The 21,670-nt window shown below is 35.8% G+C and overlaps 1 protein-coding gene across 3 annotated transcripts in view; it reads right to left on the bottom strand.

The window, feature by feature from the left end:
* The window catches only part of cacna1fb (calcium channel, voltage-dependent, L type, alpha 1F subunit), a 117,680-nt gene that overhangs the window by 50,971 nt on the left and 45,039 nt on the right, over positions 1 to 21,670 (bottom strand). For all 3 annotated transcript variants that reach the window (XM_030138858.1, XM_030138857.1, XM_030138856.1), the window contains exons 5-11: positions 19,029 to 19,168; positions 8,797 to 8,948; positions 8,569 to 8,721; positions 7,289 to 7,485; positions 6,485 to 6,588; positions 5,757 to 5,908; positions 1,729 to 1,803 (exon numbers count right to left, since the gene is read on the bottom strand). In XM_030138858.1, coding sequence (XP_029994718.1) covers positions 1,729 to 1,803; positions 5,757 to 5,908; positions 6,485 to 6,588; positions 7,289 to 7,485; positions 8,569 to 8,721; positions 8,797 to 8,948; positions 19,029 to 19,168 — 973 coding nt within the window. The remainder of the gene's footprint in view (positions 1 to 1,728; positions 1,804 to 5,756; positions 5,909 to 6,484; positions 6,589 to 7,288; positions 7,486 to 8,568; positions 8,722 to 8,796; positions 8,949 to 19,028; positions 19,169 to 21,670) is intronic.

Genomic DNA, 21,670 nt, shown 5'->3' on the forward strand with positions numbered 1-21,670 from the left:
ATGAAAATATTTACATTTTACCAAAAAGATGTGAATAACCTGAAAAAACTGAAATTTCATTTGAAAAATTAGTGCAATTTTACAATATTATGCCTCAACTTATTATTTAGACATGTACATTACACACAGTGTTGCATAAACATTTGGTAACAGGCAGAATATTGTTAAAATTTTGGAGTTTGGAACTAAAATTTGAACAATTTCTACAGTATTCCATCTCTTACTATTAACACAAATACAGATCACAGTGGATCCATAAATGCACAAAACATTTAGTAACAGGCAGGATATTGTTCAAATTACACATTTCAGGTTGTTCATCTTTGTTTTTATTTATGTTTCTATTTGCATTTTATTGTGAAAAATAGTTTTGTAAATGTAAATATTTTCACAGTGTAATGTTATTTTTTTCACTTAAATTTTTTCTACATAATTTTTCACAAAGAAAATTTGTCGTTGACATTATTTATGGGTTATTGTGTTGTGATTTTTACTGGAGTCATTGGTCTGTATGTGGAACCTGAACCAATATGATTTGGACAACCTGGACTGTTCAGGCTCATTTTTGCACTTTCATCCCGCAAGGCCGGAATGGAACCTTTGGTGGGCCAGATTTGGCCCCCGGGCCGCATGTTTGACACCTGTGATCTACATGTAGAGCTTGTTCGAAAACAGACTCTCTGTTCAAACTGTCTTTTTATAGTGTTTTAATACGTGCATTTGGTACATATACATATTTAAAGCCACAACACTTGTGTATATTTAGAGCTTTATATATGTGTGTGTGTACATATATACAATATATTTGTATATATTTATATCTTTTTGTTGTATTGATAATTTATTTATTTTATTTACTTATTTGTTTTGTCTCAAACTTTGAAAGAAAAAAGTAAAAAGAACTAAATAAAACAATACAATCAAGAAGTCAATTACATATGCACCCATCAATGCTCATTAATCACAGAAAAAGTAACGAAATATAATAAATTTACCATAAATGTACATATGAATCAACTCATAAACACAGTTTGAGAAGGAACAGAAAGACGCAACAGCTTATCTAGTCCTGTCCCCTCTTTACTTTCAGTGTCAAATTATTATTATTATTATTATTATTAATAAGAATAATAATAATAATAATAATAATACATTTTATTTAAATAGTGCTTTTAATGGAACTCAGAGACACTTTACATAAAGCATCATGTAACCAAACATATATAAATATAACCAAATATTTTTCCGTCATTGGTTATCGATCACATTAAATTACAGAACAGGGTATAATTAGTCAGAGCACCTTTATATTGGTTGTGTCATCATTGTGCAGGAACCATTTCTGTCCTGTTATTTTGTATTTTTTATTATACTTGTACGGAGCAACTGTAACACACAACCATTTCCTCTGGGATTAAAAAAGTGTTGTGACTCTGTTAATCCCACTATGTTCTGAATGGACCGTCTGTTCGTAAACAGACTGCAGAATTCCTTTATTCCTGCTTCCATCAGGACTGAAAATGATATTTATTTATTGTTTTTTATGCTGCTGTTGCTTCCGAGGGTTGACTCCACATCATTTGTCCTCTTGTTGATACTGAAAATCTGTTGAATTTGAACAGACCTGACCATTTGAAAACCCTCTGGCAATGACCGTAATAATCTCAAACAGCTCCGCCCACTTCACAGGAGCATGCTGGGATACCAGTTAAATGTATACACACTCACCGTGGGTATCATTAGAGTGACTGAACCATCCAAATTTCCCTCTCTTCTTATCTGCAAGATCACCAAGAGACGGACCTGGACAAGAAAAAAACAAAAACAAAAAAACAGAAAGAAAGTTTCCATAAATATGTTCTATGAATGAAATTAGAGCAAATGTTTTCAGCTCCAAACACAAAAAAATTATCTTATTCTCCTCGCAACTGAAATTTCCAAAAATACATCATGAAATTAGACTGACTCTTCCACCTTTACAGCCATGTTCAGTGACTTTTTCACAATGCTTTTATTTTCATCTTGTGTTTTTTCTGTAACTGTCATCGTTTTGCAGTTACATAATAAACATTTTAGATCAGTGGGTGCTTTTGGTCACTGGTGGATGTTTGGGTTTTTATGGGTTAAGGCAGCATTAGCACTAGTTTCCATGTTTGTGGAAAAGGCTAAATTCTAAAAAACTTCCTCAGTGACACAGTTTTTGCCTTTTTCACATCAGTCAAAGTTCGTATCGAAGAAATAGAAACACTTTTACTGAATAAATCCTGACATTATTATTATTATTATTATTATTATTATTATTATTATTATTATTACACAGTACAAAGGCTCAAGGAAGGGTATGATCATTATTTGGATTTGTATGGTGTGTGTATATAAACATGGGGGTGCAGATGCGTGTTGATGTACAGCGGTAGACATAAACTGGTGTGTATGTGTATGTGACTGTATGTGTGTATGTAGACGTGTATGTGACTGTATGTGTGTATGTATATGTGTATGTGACTGTATGGGGGTACAGGTTGGTAGGGGTGTGTTTATAGATAATCACAATCTTATGCTGTATATCAAGTGATTCAGCACTAACAGTCTGAGGACTGGAATCAGGGGGTAGGACTGGATAAGCAGTGGCTTCTTCCTACTCCCTTTCAGGCACAACAGTTGTTCTTTTTTTTTTTCTATTATTTGATTTTTTGTGTATTGTTTATCATTATTATTATTATTATTATTATTATTATTATTATTATTATTATTATTATTATTATTATTATTATTATTATTATTATTTTATTCTATTTGATGTTTTTATTTGTGTATTGTTTATTATTATTATTATTATTATTATTATTATTATTATTATTATTATTTTATTCTATTGTTTGATGTTCTTATTTGTGTATTGTTTATTATTATTATTATTATTATTATTATTATTATTATTATTCTATTGTTTGATTTTTTATTTGTGTATTGTTTATTATTATTATTATTATTATTATTATTATTATTATTATTATTATTATTATTATTATTATTATTATTATTCCATATGTTTTGCATTATGTCTGTGTCTGAAATAAACTAACCTAAACCTATACAACATTGATTCACCAGTATAACCCATGGCCAGCTTTTCTTCCGTTTTCTCTGTTTCTGATCTAACAACAGTTGAATTTACTCTGAACTTTTCTGAACATCTACATGATCAGTGAATTAAATGTAGGAAAATGCATCATTTTCACTGAGAAAACACCAAATAAAGAAAATAATGTCACACTAAATGGTGATAAATCACTTAACAAAAGTAAAATATAGAGAAAAATTCACTTGGGAACTGACACGAAAGTAGCACTGGGTGTTCATGGGTAAAAATGACTGATTAATCAGCTGTTTGGAGTGGCTTCATGGATATTTTAGTACCTGGTGTTTTAGTATCATTGAGGAAATCTGATTAATTCAACAGAATAACTGTTTTCTTCTTCTACTCTATTTTTAAAGGCGTGTTAAAGTTGACTATAGCGCCATGATGCCAATAAGTCGAGTTGACCTTTGACCTTGGGGACATGTATGTGTAAATGTTAGAACACAGCTGAATCCAGCTGGTCTGATGTGCTCTGCCATATTAATGTGTTTTTATTGATCCAGATCACGTATCAGATGGTGTAAAGTTCCTCATATCTCTGATGAGTTTGTGCCTCATTAACTTCACCAAGTGACTAATGAGTCTTAAATGGCTTCATTAATTAACATCCATTAACTCGCTGTCACTAAATGATTTTTTAATGCCCTGAGAAACCGAATGACGTCCACTACGATCCATGAGACCAATCCATTAATGGTTGTAAATCATGTGTATATCACTCTAATAAATAAAACTATGAATAGAAGAGAACAAGTAACGATCACAACCCTGAACGTGTGCAGCAGGAAAATACAACATTAACAAGGTGAAAACGGACATTTAGACACGCTTTCATAGATGTTAGTTGTTATGTTCTAGCACACCTTTTTTCCCCTTTGCCCTGTGTGTTTTCTTTTTTTTATGATTTTTAATTTATGTATGTATGTATGTATGTATGTATGTATATATGTGTGTATGTGTGTATATGTATGTATGTATGTATGTATATATCTGTGTATGCATGTATTTATTTATTTTTATTTATTTATTTTGAATATGGAAATGATACAAGCGTCCTGACTGATACTGACTGACTTCTTTGCACAACATAATATAGGAATGAAAATTCAAGGAAGCATAAAATAATGATGCACACAAAAAGAAAAAGAAAAAAAAATCATATTCGAAAAGGAGTGAGAAGAAGCATAGCTTAATAATAATAATAATAATAATAATAATAATAGCTTAGCTTGTTTAACTTTGGTTCTTTTTTTTTTGTTTAGGACACGGGAAGAGTTAAATTAGAAACAAATCAACACCTAACTTTAATTAAAAATAACGAATTTTACAGTTTGAACCCTTTTGTCTCCTGTGTCCTAAATATGAAAAATATATGTTCATACCCTCAGGCCATAACATTGGTTAAATGACAAAGAATAAGACATTAATAAATGCTCCCTGAAGTTTTTCAGGTCATTCCAAACAGCTTTCAGCTTTAATTTAGTAAAAAGAGCAACAAGGTGAAGTTGTTTGTCACTTTGTTGAAGCCTCAAAGACCTAAACCATGGGTGTCAAACTCATTTTCTTTCAGGTTCTACATTCAGGGTCAGTGTATCTTTAGTTAATTGGATTTTCTTTTCAGAAACAAAACAAAAACTAGTGGTTTATTATCTCCGCTAGGAGGTATTGTGATCACTTTGCTTTGTGTGTTTGTTTGTTTGTTTGTTTGTTAGCAACTTTACGGGAAAACTATTCCAACCATCTTTAACAAATCTTCCCCACAGATAGGCCTAGGCCCTGGGACCAACCCAGTAAATTTTGGGCCTAGTAGGCCAAAGTTCAAGGTCACAGCAAGGTCACAACATCTACAATTTTCCTATCTGTCATCATTGACCAATTTTCCAAAATTCATAAAAAATTCAAAACGACTCCGATTAGCCTCCAGTTGGATCCACCTGTAGCTTAGAACAATATCTTGTATCTGGCACAAAATTGTCCACATCCACTGTGGAATGTGGACTCTGTGGACATTTACATTTAACACTGAAAATTCCATTTACCACACATTTTTCGTCAGAACTCAACAAATATTGATTGGAATTGAATATAATTTGACAAACACATGACTGGTACCAAGCTTCAACTTCTTCTGCTGTATGGAACAACCTGGAAACTGTTGAATTTAAACAGAAATAGTCGATCCACACATGCACACCATTCAGGGTGCTTGGCGGAGGTTTACGTTCTCTGAACACTTGTTGAGTTTCATTTTAAAATAGAGGAATTAAAACTGAATTTCATTTTCTTTTTCAGTGTCAAAACAGATAAAGAAAATTTTTTTAAAAATGGATTGATTTTTGTTTTGTCTTTCTAATAACAAAAAAGAAAGTTACCACCTGACAGAAATGGAAAAACTGACCAAAAATGCCTGTTTTTTTCATTTTCTGAGACTGGATGTTGTCATTTTCAAGGAAAGAGCACCAATGCCATCGAAAGATTCTTATGAACGATGGGTTTGTACGAATCTTCCAGTTCGTATGAAATCTGGACTTCGTAGATATTTTTGGAAGAAGCACGTCTACAATGTCCAGATTTCATATGAACTGGAAAATTCGTACACAGTCTATGTCCTTACGTGGGTTACCGTCCTCATCCAGTTCGTCCATGTCCTCGGCCTGGGTGATCCAGTCCATGTATCCACACAGATCCTCCTCCATCTGCTGCTTCTCCCGGAGCTTCTGGAAATCTCCCCGAGCCTTCGCCTTCTCTCTTTCTTTACTGAACTCTCTGCAAAATGAAAACAACAATCAGACGACACAGTTCAACCTGACATCAGCAGTAACCTGTGGTCTGGATGAAGGAGATCAATGTCCCAGTAGAAGTGGGCGGGACTTTCACTGGAGGAGAACTCAACTAATCCAATCAAAGTGATCAATAGGAATTATATTTCTATCTGTAACCATTTACATGTTATAAAACATCAAAATATGGACCATTATAATTGTGCTGTCTTTTCTAGAAAAACACTAGTAGAGCGCAGACCTCCGCCAAGGCAGATCAGCACCCCCCTGATCACCACCAAAATTTAATCATTTGTTCCTTGTGCCAGTATCAACATTTCCTGAAATTTTCATCCAAATCTGTCCATAACTTTTTGAGTTATCTTACACACAAACAGACAGACAAACCAACACCGACAAAAACAAAACCTCCTTGGCAGAGGTAACAACTATTGCACTGTTATTGCTAGAACAGAGGATTATTGCGCAACTTACTGCACCTAATTGGCATTATACAGGGTTATTGCACATTATTGCAATAATTCTTTGATGGACTGTGATGACTGATGTGAGGTCCACTAACCCGCTGAGGACTCCCAGAACAAGGTTGAGAACGAAGAAGGAGCCGAAAATCACCAGACTGACGAAATAAACCCAGGGCAGCTCGAAGCCGATGGCATCGTTCATCTGCAAAGAAAAAAATATGCGAAAAAGCAGTGTTCAGTCAAATTTGGGTATTTCCAGTTCGATAAAAATTAAGATTAAAATACAAACAAGCAGCGGAAACATGACGGATAAATAAAAAGTACAATGAGCCATGCAGTATTAACTAAAACTAAATAGAAACGTGTCAAATTTTTCCTTCTGATTTATGTTGTTGTTACTTTGCCTCTAATTAACGTACTTGGTTAATTCGCTTTATTTTTCGATGAAAAGTTTTTGTGCTGGTAAGAGATGGTTTTTGGAGCGTAGTGAAATTGGTATATTGCGCAAAACTGCAATGGAAAGACCTTTTTGCACAACTAGAGTCACATGAACAAAAAAACGGATGTTGACGGACGTCACAACAAGAGAAGAAGAAGAGTTTTAAAAGAAACATTGTGCAATATGTGTGGACACACCAGGAAACCCAATCATTTTTAATTTAGTATAGGATAATATATACTAATAATGATGAATATAGCCTATCCGTAAATCAATGTGACATTTACATTCGTCGACAGGTTTATGGAATGACTTCTTGTGTCATCTCGCGATAATACATAAACAAATCATCGTATTTGTGATTTAATGGAAAAATTATGCACCTCTGTTTTTTCAACAGTTAGTAAATATCGGTAAAGTTTTGCGCATTTGTCTAATGGAAAAGTGACTAGTGTTGCGTTACCCAGTAGAGCACGTCAGTCCATCCCTCCATGGTGATGCACTGGAACACCGTCAACATGGCGAAGAAGAAGTTATCGAAGTTGGTGATTCCGCCGTTGGGGCCGTCCCACCGTCCACGACATTCTGTACCATTTACGATGCACTGACGACCATGACCGGCGAACGCACACGGCACCGGGTCATCCTCCACGTAGTTATCTGAAGGTAGACAGAAGATTTCATGAATTCAAAAGCAGAATAAGCCTTTGTGAAGAGTGTAAGATTATTATTATTATATTATTAGTCTGTGTAAGAACAAAACAAAAAGAGAAAAGATCGCATTTTAACCCTGTAAAGCCTGAACCATTAAGTCACTGACACAAAACTTCAGTTCTTTGAAACTGGAGCCTTTATTGGTCCTTCTGAACAACCAAAACTATTTTTTGTTCAAATATCAATTTCCATGTATGAGTTTAAATTTTGTATCATATTTGATACATCGGGTTTCAATGCTCAAATATTATTTTTGAACAAACAAAAACATAATATAACACAAACATGTCTAACAAATTGGTAATTCCTTTTCTAAATTATCAAAGTTCTGCCTCCTTCCTCATTAATGACAGTCTTGTAGTGTCACTGGAAAGGCCTCTGGTGAATGAACTCCTCCCCCTAGTGGATTATCTGTGCATTGCATGTATCTAATTGTATACATCAGGTTTTTCAAGAAAAAAAATATCACACTGATCATGTAGAGGACTTCAAAAATTATATATCAAATATGATATGTTTGGTGTTATAGAGTTAAAAACAGTGAAAGTGATGATCCACTACACCAATAAAAGCAAATGACTACAAACTAATAAAACCAATTAAAGGTAAAAGCAGTAAGACAGATATGATATGGACAAAAGTATGTGGACACGTTGAATTCAGGTGTTTCTTTTCTAACAGGGGTCTGGGATACAAAACAGTAATGACTAATGTCAGAATATAGTTTTATATTGGGATAAATGTCATTGCTTTTTTTTTTTGTACTTTAGTTTGAATTATCTTTGCTTCCAAAATGCCTTTGTTTTGTTTTTTCCATCCATAACTATGAATTTGAATGTTCTTCCTCTACATTTCTAAAATATTTTCCATGCTCTGACTGTAAATAATAATTTTCTACCACAGCTAATCATCTCCTTTTTTCATATCTGAAACACCTGAATTCAATGTGACCACATACTTTTGTCCACATATGCTGTACAGACCCGGGTTTTAATCAGAATATTTCCTCGTCTGTGAGACATAATTCACCTGCTCCGATGTAGTAACACGTCTTGTGCATCCGTCCGATAAAAAGCTCCAGACCGATGATGGCGTAGATGATGATGACGAACAGAACCAGCAGAGCGATGTGGAGCAGAGGAACCATGGCCTTCATGATGGAGTTCAACACGATCTGCAGACCTACAGACGGACGGGTAAGACAAACGGGGACAAAACCAAAGACACTGAACATCTTAAAGTGGGTCTGAAACTCACTGGGGACTCCAGAGACCAGTCTGAGGGGCCTCAGGACCCTGAAGGCCCTCAGAGCTTTGACGTCCAGACCTCCAGGTTTTCCCGGCATGTGGTGAGTGGTGGCCTGTTCTCCAGACTTATGGGTCATGGTTTCCAAGACAACGCTGAACAACCTGCAGGAGAAAAACCACAGAAAAGTTCAGTTACAGGAAAAAACAGGAAAACTAGAAGAGAAGAGAATTAAATTAAATAGAATAACATTAAATAGAAGAGAGGAGAATAAAATTAAATTAAATAGAATAGAATAGAATAGAATAGAATAGAATAGAATAGAATAGAATAGAATAGAATAAATTAAATTACATAGAATAAAATTAAATAGAATAGAATAAAATTAAATTAAATAGACTAGAATAAAATAAAATAAAATAAAACTGAATAAAACAGAATAGAATAAAATTAAATGAAATAGAATAAAATTAAATAGAATAGAATAGGATACAATAGAATACAACACAATACAATACAATACAATTAGTGCTGTCAAACAATTAAAATATTTAATCAAATTAATCACAGGGTTGCTGTGGATTAATTTCGATTAATCACAATTAAATATCATTCACTTTTAATCTTTATCAATCATGTTTCATTTTGCATGAACAAACAGACTCAAGAAAGAAGGGAATATACATCCACTTAACGAGTTTATTCAACACCTTCAACAGTTTCAACTAAACAACTGTAAACAACTGTTCTGTCTTAGTTTTTTTTGTCCTCATATTTCCATCCAGAGGACCAACGTGCTCTTTAGTGTCTTCCATCTTTATGGGTTGGTTCTGCTGCCTGTCACTACCGGATCAGCTGACCATTTGTTCATGTGCGTTAACACTAACTCTACTGGACAAACTGACCCAAATGTGTAGGAGGAGACGTTCACAGTCATTCTGCTGCTGATGGGTTAATGGTATCAAAGATTTTAATCAGATGAATCACGATTATGGATTATTCCACATTAATGCGTTAATTTTGACAGCCCTAAATAGGAATAGAATAGAATAGAATAGAATAGAATAGAATAGATCTTTACTGTCATTGTTACAGGAATAATGAAAATCAATTGATCAGCTGTTTCTTTTTAGCAGCAAAAGTGCACCATGACTGTACAAAAATATCACTATATAAAGACTGTATAACAGACTGTATAGACCAGGCATCCCCAAATGGTGGACCTGGTCCCAGTGATGCTTCTGCCCGGACCCGTGACCAATCTCTGATAAATTCATGAAAACAGATCATTTTCATTCATTCATTCATTCATTCATTTTCTGAACCCACTTTATCCTCACTAGGGTCATGGGGGTCACTTGGAGCCTATCCCAGCTACATAGGGGCGAAGGCGGGGTACACCCTGGACATGTGACCAGTTCATCTCAGGGCTGAACATATAGAGACGAACAGTCACTGTCACATTCACACCTATGGGCAATTTAGATTAACCAATTAACCTATTAGTGCATGTCTTTGGATGGTGGGAGGGGCCAGAGTACCCGGAGAGAACCCACGCAGACATGGAGAACATGCAAACTCCACACCCCACATCAACTGGTGTTGGAATCGAACCCAGGACCTTCTTGCTGTGAGGCACAACTGCACCATCATGTCGCCCAGATCATTTTCATTAAGTATTTTTTCCGACGGTGGCGGCTATAGACAGCAGATGCTGCTACTCCAGTTAATACGACAATTCAGGACTTCACTGGTCATGTGACTGTTGTTTACGCCACCATATTGGTGGGCACACTATCTGGATCCAGAAAGTCAGAACTGTTGCTTTATATCGCGTTTTTCTTTGGACTCGTGTTTGCGTGTTTTGTTATTTGCGAGTATGTCTGCTTGTGATAAAAGCACCATTGTCCTGTCCGATATTGCCAGAGCCGCTGATAGCACCTCCAAGGTTCATTATGTGGAAAAGATCGGATCTATTGCCGTGGACCCCTACTAGCTACCCAGATATTTACATCTGGTATATCAGGTGTGAAAACAACGAAGGCATGTAATCAGGGGACATAGGATTGTAACGTTTTTCCTGGAACAAGAATAAAGGAAGTCTAAACATCTGAACAAACATCTAAAAATAAACCCAAACTTCGAATGGTAGGGGGTGGGGGTGGGGTGCCTATGGTACATGTTTATTGAACTAAATACTGGTAACGTCTATGTAGCCATAAACTAATTTGTGTTTTAATGCATTCACTTACTCTGAATTAAATGGTGGCTGCATACTCAGCTGGTGCTGGATAGTTGCCAGCCTTCGCGTTTTATGACTGCAGTCCACAGCCCCTTCCGTTCTGGATCCTTCGGAAGTCTATTGAAGGATTTACCGGTGTTTTTTTCTTGCCGATTATTGCAACCAACCGCAACACATGTGGCTACCATGATCACACTGCTTAAAGCTTTATGTTATTGTAGATCTACACAGGAGAAAGATAAATATCACCAACAATGGTACGATCAACAACTGTACGATCCAAGGAAAGCTTGCCTACCAATATGGCGTCGTAAACAGAAAACCACGTGATCATGTGACGTATGTGCAAAACCTGAATAACTTCACTCAGATGAGCCAATCAAATCGCTTGTTTTACTCTGCATGGTGCATACACCAGAGCAGAGAGGAAGAGACAGGATGACAGCGTGTCTCGCTCCAAAACAAGGAAAATGGATGTGGAAAACCGTTGTTTTTTAGGGCGCTTTCGCATTGCAAACCCAAGTCCGTAGTGTTCTTGGGTACGTTCACACCTTTCCTGCAGATGTTGCGTTCACAAGCACGTACCACGGCCCGTGCCCAAGTACGAGTGGGTGTTACAGGGCCCAAACAGTAGGTGGCGGTGTGGAGGGAATTCTGTCACTATCCAACAAATGTGGAAGTCAAAAGAAGACAAACCTTTACCTATCTGTTATTATCCTGTTTGAGGCAAAGAGAAGAAGAGTTTATTCACCTCTGTTTGCACCTTTTTATTCATTTATTTTATTCTGAGGTTTCTGTTTCTTTAATCTGAAATAAAGGCCTTAAATTTGCCTGGGACTACTTTTACTTATGGTAAAACTCTATTAAATATTTCCTGCATTGAAAATTGACAGTAAATATTATTGAAACCATATGAAAATGTGAAGCCATATGAAAATGTGAACATAGGGGAAGGTTCAAAGACACAAATTGGACTTTGGTTCAGACCTTTTACTTGGAGGAAATTTTAATAACTGGACCTCAGTGATTTTTAATTGAATACCCCAGTACTCTACTATCCCTGAGATTATAAAATGTGTTTAATTACCATCATGCCAATTATGCCTAATGTCACTAATTTGCATCATAGCTATTATATGCATTTTATTAAAATTAACAGTCTCCACTTCATTTAGCATCTGCGTTGCAGTAACGACACAATTTTTTTTTCTATAATTGTAAATAAATGTAGGCAGTAAGGGGTTAAATCCTCCAAACTACACTTTATTCAACAATAGATCAGTTATGCTGGGTCCGACCAAAACATCATAACATGAAAATCACGAAATGTTTGTCGTCTTATTCTTCTGAATGATTAGAATTTATGAAATAAAGTCGTATTCGTTCACTCCTATTTCCAATAGATTCAACTCTTAACCGTCTACGAACTCACACTGACATAAAACCACAACATGAAGTCCTGACAGAAATATTTAATGCTCAGTGTCCCACATACAACAGCCTCGGTGTCGTCAACTCTGACTGTAAAGTGGAACAAAGCATCCTTGGGCGGCGTTTCCGTGACAACAGACTTTATCATCGGCTCGAGGACGGCCAGTCACGCCAGCGTCCTGCAGCGAGGACAAAGACTGAACAACGAGGTCGAAGCTCAGGACCTGGACTGACCTCAGCAGGTATCTGTGATTGGATGATTAAGGGTAACACCAGCACCCCTACAGGCCACGGGTGGAACTACAGACACAATATCAACCTCTGGACTTATACAGGATCACAACGGTCCAGATAAAAAGAAAAATGAGCAGAGGTTAGATAAGAAAGATGTTAGAATTAGTAAAATAAATAATATTACCAATTAAATGGATAAAATGCTGATATTTGGTAAGAAACGTGTATACAATTATTTATGTATATTTCTTTAATTAGATTAATATTTTGTTTGTACATATTGTGCAAATTGCTGTTCTAACTGTGTTTTAATAAAGTGTTTATATATCTGTGTGTGTATTTTTTTCTTCTTTTTGTTGTATTGATTATTTCTTTCTTGCTACTTTTTATTATAATTGAATGCAGCATCTATAACAAACAAAAATTTTCTCCTTTGATTAGTAAAATATGTTGATTCTGATTTCATGTTGACTTTTTAATCATTTTCATGCAACAGACCAGATAAATTATGTTACAAATTCACAGATAATTCTGTTTTAAGTTTGTTAATCTTTCCATCGGATGTGTTTATGGCAGTGTTTCTCAAAAAGTGGGGCGGGCCCTCCCCGGGTGTGCGTGAAGGCTTGCCAGGGGGGGCACGGAATCATTCCTAGGTGTTTATTTTTTCTTCAGGTTCGAACATGTAGCAGGTGGAACTAATGTTTTAGCGATGGAGCATTCTGGACTCATTTTAGGGACGTACAACAAACAAATCTACTGCCATGGTGATCTGTCACTAGACTGGATAAAGAGTTTAGGTTTGGAGAGTGGACAAGGATTGGACTGGAAAAGAAAAATGTGCAATGTTTCTGTTTTTGCACAGTTTGTACAGTTTGCACTTTGATGTTCTGAGATGTGCAACGTAAACAGGCTCATTGCAGCCACTGATATTGTTAAAATGTTCATCTTTGTTACCAAAATGTGTTTGTTGTTCTAAAAAAATTTACCTTATTGTCATAGTTTTAAGATAATTACACATTTCCTATTTTTATTTTGAAAAATAATGTCTCAGGGAGCAGTCTTGTTGAGTTCATTTGTATTGTTCAATCAAAAATCTACGTTATTTTTAATTTGCTCAACAAATTATTCAAGGAAAAGCAAAAATTATTTTTACGATATCGATGTTTCTTTCAATAAAAGTAATAATTGCACCACAGGTACAATGTTGTTGGGGTTGAGGGGGGCTTGGAGATTTTTCGTGCTCCAAAGGGGGGCCCCACAGAAGAAGACTGAGAACCACTGGTTTATAGTGACTTAAAGACAGAGAATCATGGGACGGTTCCTTTAAGTCTGTTTTTAGACTCATCAGACCCGTGATCTCCTTTAGGTGAACCAGCAGAGGTAGTTAGATTCCCTGCCGTTCCACTGTAGAGCCTGGGGCTGCGACCCCGTTCATGTAGGCGGGTGGATGTGTGTGTGTGTATTTAGAGCAGAGTTTAGTTACAGTGTACAGTGATCACAGTCAGCCGTCACATACACTTAACTAAAACACACAAAAATCAGATAAATTGTGGCGTGGCTTCAGGGTTCCTGGGTCTGGCCACGGGACAGGAGGCTGCTGCGTTTACTGCCATCAGCTCGCATCTTCTTCTGCAAGTCTTTAAAAAGAGTTTCCACCCAGACAGACTCCAAAGTAACGTATAAATATAGAACGGACAGAAACAAAACACAGAGCACAGGTGTCAAACATGCGGCCCGGGGGCCAAAACCAGCCCGCCAAAGGGTCCAGTTTGGCCCGTGGGATGAATTTGTGAAATGCAAAAATTACACTGAAAGAAAAATGAATTTATTTTTCTTTTACAAGTAATAAAATTAAGGAAGCCAATTTTAAATTCACTCACAAAATCTACTTAACTCCAATAAAAATGCATAGAATATCAAGGGATATCTCATTAGTGTGTCATAGATGTAAAAAGAGGGAAGGGACATTCATGCACATGTTCTGGGACCGTGACGTTTTAAAAAGTTATTGGAGCTCAATTCACTCTTTCACTCAATCAGTCTTGGATTTACAATTTGATTTAAGTAGCAGTTTGTATTTATTAAATGACAGATAAGTTACAGTTAGATCATAAAAAATGCAGGATACTAATTTTGATCACTTACTTCGGAAAGAAATGCATCCTTTTATTTTGGAAGAATGACTCCCCTCCATCTTTTAAGATCCTCCATGATCAACTGTCTTCTATTTTACCTTTAGAGAAACTGACTTTGGATAAATACAATCGGGGCCATCTCTTTAATGAATTTTGGTTGCCTTTACTTTCGGGTATGGAGAAAGTTTGAGTTTGTAGATCATGAATATTGCCCTATTATTGCTATTTATGTTACAGCATGCCTAATTATGCTCATGCTTATGTTGTTACCCTTATTAATGTTATTGTGAGAATGATGATGATTTTTTTTTTTAATTATTATAATTATTTTTATTTTATTATATATATATATATATATATATATATATATATTTATGTATTTATGTATTTATTTATTTATTTATTTATTTTTTCTTTAGACATGTATATTTTTGGCCTGTTAGTTGAATTATTTCTTTGGGGATGGGAGGTGGGAAGAATGCACAAAGGAGAATTGTAAAAAGTGAGACCCAGTATGACTATGTTTGTGCTGTATCTGGAGGATTCTCTTGTGTGAAATAAAAAGATATTAAAAAAAACAAAAAAACAAAAATTACACTGAAGTTATTAACGATCAATGATGTTAAAATCATTTTAGGTCAATTCAATCTAAAGTGGGTCAGACCATTAAATACTATAATAATAACCTATAAATAAAGAAAACCACAAATTTCTCTCTTGGTTTCAGTGTAAAAAAGGTAAAATTACACAAATATGTACATTTACCAAATAACCTTTTACAAAAAAATGTGAACAACCTGAGATGTCTTAAGACAGGGCTGTCAAACTCATTTTAGTTCAGGGGCCATATTCAGCTAAATTTGATCTGCAGTGGGCCGGACCAGAAAAATAATAACATAATAACCTATAAATAATGACAACTCCAAATTTTTGTCTTTGTTTTAGTGTAAAAAAAAACATTAAATTATGAAAATACTTACTTTTATAAACTATCAAAAAAAAAACAAAAAAAAACAAAAACTGAAATTTAAATTAAAAAACGTAAGAAAATTTAGTGCAATTTTTACAATATTATTCCTCAACTTATCATTTCTTCATGTGCATTATGGATCAGATCTACAAAGACACTAAACACTGAGGAACAGGAAGAAAAGAGTTCAAATTGTGCTGAATTTTCTTCAGACATTTCAGATTGTACATATTTGTTCAGGTTACTCACATTTTAGTGTTACAGGATAGTTTGTAAATGTAAATATTTTCATAATTTAATGGTATTTTTTGCACTAAAACAAAGAAAAAAAATTAAGTTGTTAATTCTAGATTTTTTTTTTTGCTTAATTGAAGATTTTTTTTACTTAATTGAAGATTTTTTTTTTTTTGGCTTAATTGAAGTTTTTTTTTTTTTTGGCTTAATCCAAGATTTTTTTTTACTTAATTGAAGATTTGGGGTTTTTTTTGGCTTAATTGAAGTTTTTGGGGTTTTTTTGGCTTAATTCAAGATTTTTTCCTTAATTCAAGCTAAAATTTTTTTTTGCTTAATTCAATTCAAGACTGTGGAATTTTTGCACTTGGCAAAAACATCCCAGGGGCCGAACTGGACCCTTTGGCGGGCTGCATTTGGCCCCCGGGCCACATGTTTGACACCCCTGTCTTAAGAGAAGTATGTGAAATTTTACCAACATTTTGCCTTTTACTAAATGTTTTGTGTAGTTGTAGACCCACTGTGATCTGTAAGCTGTGATGTACATGTGTAAATGATAAACTACGGCATAATATTCTCAAAATTGCCCTTATTTTTCTGAAGAATTTTCAGGTTGTTCATATTTGTTTGTGTTGTTTCGAGTACAGCTCGTAATGTAAACATTTTGAATTTGACTTTTATCACTCAAAAATATAAGAAAAAACTTTGGAGTTGATATTATTTATAAGTTCTTATCCCATTATGTATATTATTTACTGGTCCGGCCCACTTTATATCATATTAGTCTGTACGTGGCCCCTGAACTAAAATGAATTTGACACCCCTGACAGAGAGAGTAAATGAATGAACCAGTAACCAACGGTGGTGCTACCTGGTTAATGTTTAGAAAATCTGGAATAGTCTCTGTGATGATATGGTTTTAAGTCCCAAGGTGCAGGACACAGCGCTATAAAAACAGCTTTGTTCCTGTCACCGTCACTGAGCTCAATAAGAAATAGTGACATTGCACTTTATTAACTTATTTTAGTTATTTATCCTATTTCTTTGCTCTATTTATTATTATTGAGACTTCTAATTTTTAAATTTTATGTTCTTATCCTGGTTTTAATCCCAGACTAGTTTTTTTTTTTTATCTTCTTGGGGTTTTTATTGTGTTTTATTGCATCTTGTTTTTATTTATTTGATCTTTTTTATTTATTTTATTCTTTTCCTTATCCATGCTGCTGTACTGATGAATGGTGGAACACTGAGCACTTTTTGTCCTGTCTGGACGCTCAATCAAGTACCTGCCGAACAGGTTCAATGTATGTCTTGCTGTAATGCCAAAAGCAATCACCTCGTCTGCAAAACAAATCTACCCACAGGTACAAATAAAGTCACCTTGAGCCTTGATATTTGAACCAACCCTAACAATGTTTAAGGCTAAGCTAAAGACATTTTTTAAAGTGTAAAGCTCATTGTTTCCACATATCTGTATTATGGTATCATCAAGTTTTTTTCTTCAAACTAAAACTCATTGACGTTTATTTTAACAGTCACTCAAAATAACATTGTGTCTTATCTTCACATGCTGCATCAGCTGATAGTTTACATTATCCTGTTTAACCCTGACCATATTTTCAGGGGAAAAACACCTAAACAGACATACCCAAAGTAAATGAAGAATTACTTCACAATAATAAGGTTCATATGGATGTTCTTGGTGTCTATGGACATTTACAGACCTCACAGAATCTATTCCCATTGTCTAAAATATTGTATGTATTACTCTGCCTGAGTAAACTGGAACAAACTAAAAGAGAAATTGGAATTTTTTATCCTCGCGTGTTTTTTTTCGGCTGGATTGACGATGATATGCATAAATTAATTGTTCGTGTCGGAGGTTTTTAATAGCATATATTTCACCCCACAAAGATTAAAAATCATGTTTGAACATTAAAGTTTGCACTAAAATACACTTTTGATGTACTTTTATTAACATTAGGGTCTAAACTTTGAGCAAAAGTTGAAAAAAATATTCATTATCCTGATTTATTATATTTTTATAGTAGATGAATATTAATATAATTTTTTCGGCCCGCGGGCGGGCTGATAGGGCTACAGGGGTTATGGCACTGTTAGCTTAGCTCTGTTAGCGTAGCTCTGTTTTTAGATGAAAACAGCCACAGTAACACCACTAATCACCTCTGTTTTTTGTTTTGGTTTGTGTTGTCAGTAACTGAAGATAATTATTGTAATATTATCTTCTTTATTTTGCTTTTTTTTTTTTCGGTGAAAATAGGGTGTTTTCCTACATTTAAATTACTAGCGGCATTGTACCCGTGGTGCCATTGTACGATAGCGCCCTCCCGTGGTGCAACAGCGGCATTGCACCCGTACGCCCTCCCATGCTGCAACATCGGGACATCGAGCGGACACGCGTCGGACACAGAACGTCCATTATAGTAAGATGGATGATGCAGATGTCCATAAAAGCTCAGAGAAAGCTGAAGAAAAAGTGAATTTTTCAGCAAAGATATCAGTAACCGAACATAAAAACTAGTGTGTCCATCCACTGTCATTGATCCAACTCTATGGGTTTTACTGCTGAATCAATGTTGTAGATGATGACGGTGTTTCCATGGTAACTATGGAGCCTCTGAATGTCCAAATGGGTCATATCTGATGACCATGAAAAGATGAAGAACTGTATTTTAGACCAATTATTTACATGTATTGATAGGATTAGTGGATCAATTGTTATTAAACAGTTTAGATCAGTAGATGGTTTTGGTCAGGTGGTGGATGTTTGGGTCTTTATGGGTTAAGATAGCCGACAAGAACAACATCCGGGAATTCCAAATAATCTACGTTTGTGCGAACTTTTAAATGGAACAGTACTTGAGATGGGACTGATGATGTTTCATTAGAGCGGAAGAACAGACAAGAACCCGTATACAGAAAGGCCTACAGAGATAGACAACACGTGCATTTGTGGCCAACACGTCTATTGGTGACTCACCCGACGATGACGATGACAAAGTCGAGTAAGTTCCACCCGTTCCGGATGTAGGAGCTCGGGTGCATGACCAGACCATAGGCCAGGATCTTCAGGAAGGTTTCCACGGTGAAGATGATGAGGAAGACGTACTCCACTTGTTCCTGAAACACAAACATGACATAGTTAAAACACAGAACATCATCATCACAAGGTGTAAAGAACAAATCCTGACGAGTGTTCAGTCTTAAAGTGGAACTCAGATGATTAAAGGAGGTCAAAATATGTCGATCGCCCCCTGATGGCTGATCCCAGAACAGGTTCTAAACTCCGCCCCCTCCATGTTAGTCACAAAAATGAATGTCATGGCCAGAGTGTAACAATAAAACACTTAATCTATCATTACTACTCAGAGATACTTCGATTAATTTCTGAAAATCACCTCATGACCCCCACTTTGGGAACACCTGGAATTCTATAATTTTATAATATTAGCATAGAATGCAAACTGAAGAAGGGTCAAAACACAGTAATGTCCTGTCAGAGAGCTAACTTTTATTGATTGCCATTCCAACATTTATTTCAATATAAAGTAGCTTTTTGTTTTGGATAATCCTTTATGATCCAACTAAAGCAAAAATGAATTTAAAAGTAAAAATATGTGTCATTTAGCAACACTAATCTGTCAAATTGTCTCTAAAATGTCCCATCAGAGAGACTTTGAATATCGTGTTTTGACTCAAAAGAAAATAACACTGCAGAGAAATAAATATGAACATATGAAACTAGAAAAGCACTCAGAGAGCACAGACCTCCGCCAAGGCAGATCAGTGGTCTGGTCTGATATAGTCTGGTATCGTACGCTGTTCTATTCTATGGTATGGTATGGCATGGCCTGGCCTGGTATGATATGGTCTGGTCTGGTCTGGTATGGTGGTATGTTATGCTATGCTATGCTATGCTGTTCTATGGTATGGTATGGTATGGTATGGTATGGTATGGTATGGTATGGTATGGTATGGTATGGTATGGTATGGTCTGGTCTGATATGGTCCGGTTTGGTGGTATGTTATGCTATGCTATGCTGTTCTATGGTATGGTATGGTATGGTATGGTATGGTATGGTGTGGTATGATATGGTCTGATACGGTCTGGTGGTATGCTATGCTATGCTATGCTGTTCTATGGTCTGGTCTGGTCTGATATGGTTTGGTCTGGTCTGGTCTGGTATGGTCTGGTCTGGTCTGGTCTGGTCTGATATGGTCCGTTTTGGTGGTATGTTATGCTATGCTATGCTGTTCTATGGTATGGTATGGTATGGTATGGTATGGTATGGTATGGTATGGTATGGTATGGTATGGTATGGTATGGTATGGTATGGTATGGTATGGTGGTATGCTATGCTATGCTGTTCTATGGTATGGTATGGTCTGGTCTGGTCTGGTGTGGTCTGATATGGTCCAGTTTGGTGGTATGTTATGCTATGCTATGCTATGCTGTTCTGTGGTCTGGTCTGGTCTGGTCTGGTCTGGTCTGGTCTGGTATGGTCTGGTATGGTCTGGTATGGTGGAAGTGAACCCTTAGATTGAATAACTGGTTTCATGCAGCATTGCAGATAAACCTCTCCAGCTCAGTCGTATTCTTCGGACGTCTGGTGTGAACGGGTCTCTGCAGGTCATTCATTCATTCATTCATTCATTCATTCATTCATGCAGAAAAGTGGAAAAGCTCAAAGGCTTTACATACTTCACTTGCTGCCGTATGAGATAAGTATCCTGCATTAAAAGGAGCCGGTGAAGCCCCGCCCTCTGAAATAAAGCCCCGCCCTCTGTCCGTTTAGATGCGAGTGGCAGCATTAGGTCAGTGCATGTCCTCATGAACACACACACACACACACACACACACACACACACACACTGGACTGTGTGCATGTGTGTGCGTGACCTGGTGAACACGGATGGATGCAGAGAATTTGTGAGCGTTTCAGAGGATTACCAGGATGTCATAATCTCTGTTACACATATTTTAGTTTCTATCTCTGCGAGGATGTGTCTAGAATGCCCTGTCACTGCAGAAATATGCAAAATATTCAAATGTACATGCGTCAAAACTGGATTTAGATCTGAATTTACTGCCAGTAACCGTCTATGATAAACTGGTTGGAATGTGCAGAAATTTCAGATTTATTTTTAACCCTAATAATGAAGACTGAAAGTATTTACATCATCTAAAAGGTTTAATGACTATTGAACCGTTTATTCTATCAAAACATGTCAGTAATTGGTGTAAAATGCAGTTTGTCGTCATTTCGTGGTCATCAGATATGACCCATTTGGACGTTCAGAGGCTCTGTGGTTACCGTGGAAACACTGTCATCTTCTACAACATTGATTCACCAGTAAAATGCATGAAGTTTAACCAATGACAGTGGATGGAAGCACTTGGTTTATATATATTAACCCTTTCATGCATAGTGGTCACTACAGTGGACAGCTGATCAAAGGTGTTTTCTTGAATATTTATGGATTTGTTGTTTTGTGCATCATCCCATATGCTGCAATTCATACCATTACTGTAACTTTACTGGAGATAAACCTGATCTGCAGTAACATGTTCGAATGGAAAAAATTGTTAATTGTTACTAGACTGAAATAAACAGTTTTGTT

The sequence above is a fragment of the Sphaeramia orbicularis genome, chromosome 7 (genome assembly GCF_902148855.1).
Source record: "Sphaeramia orbicularis chromosome 7, fSphaOr1.1, whole genome shotgun sequence".
Lineage (NCBI taxonomy): Eukaryota > Metazoa > Chordata > Actinopteri > Kurtiformes > Apogonidae > Sphaeramia > Sphaeramia orbicularis.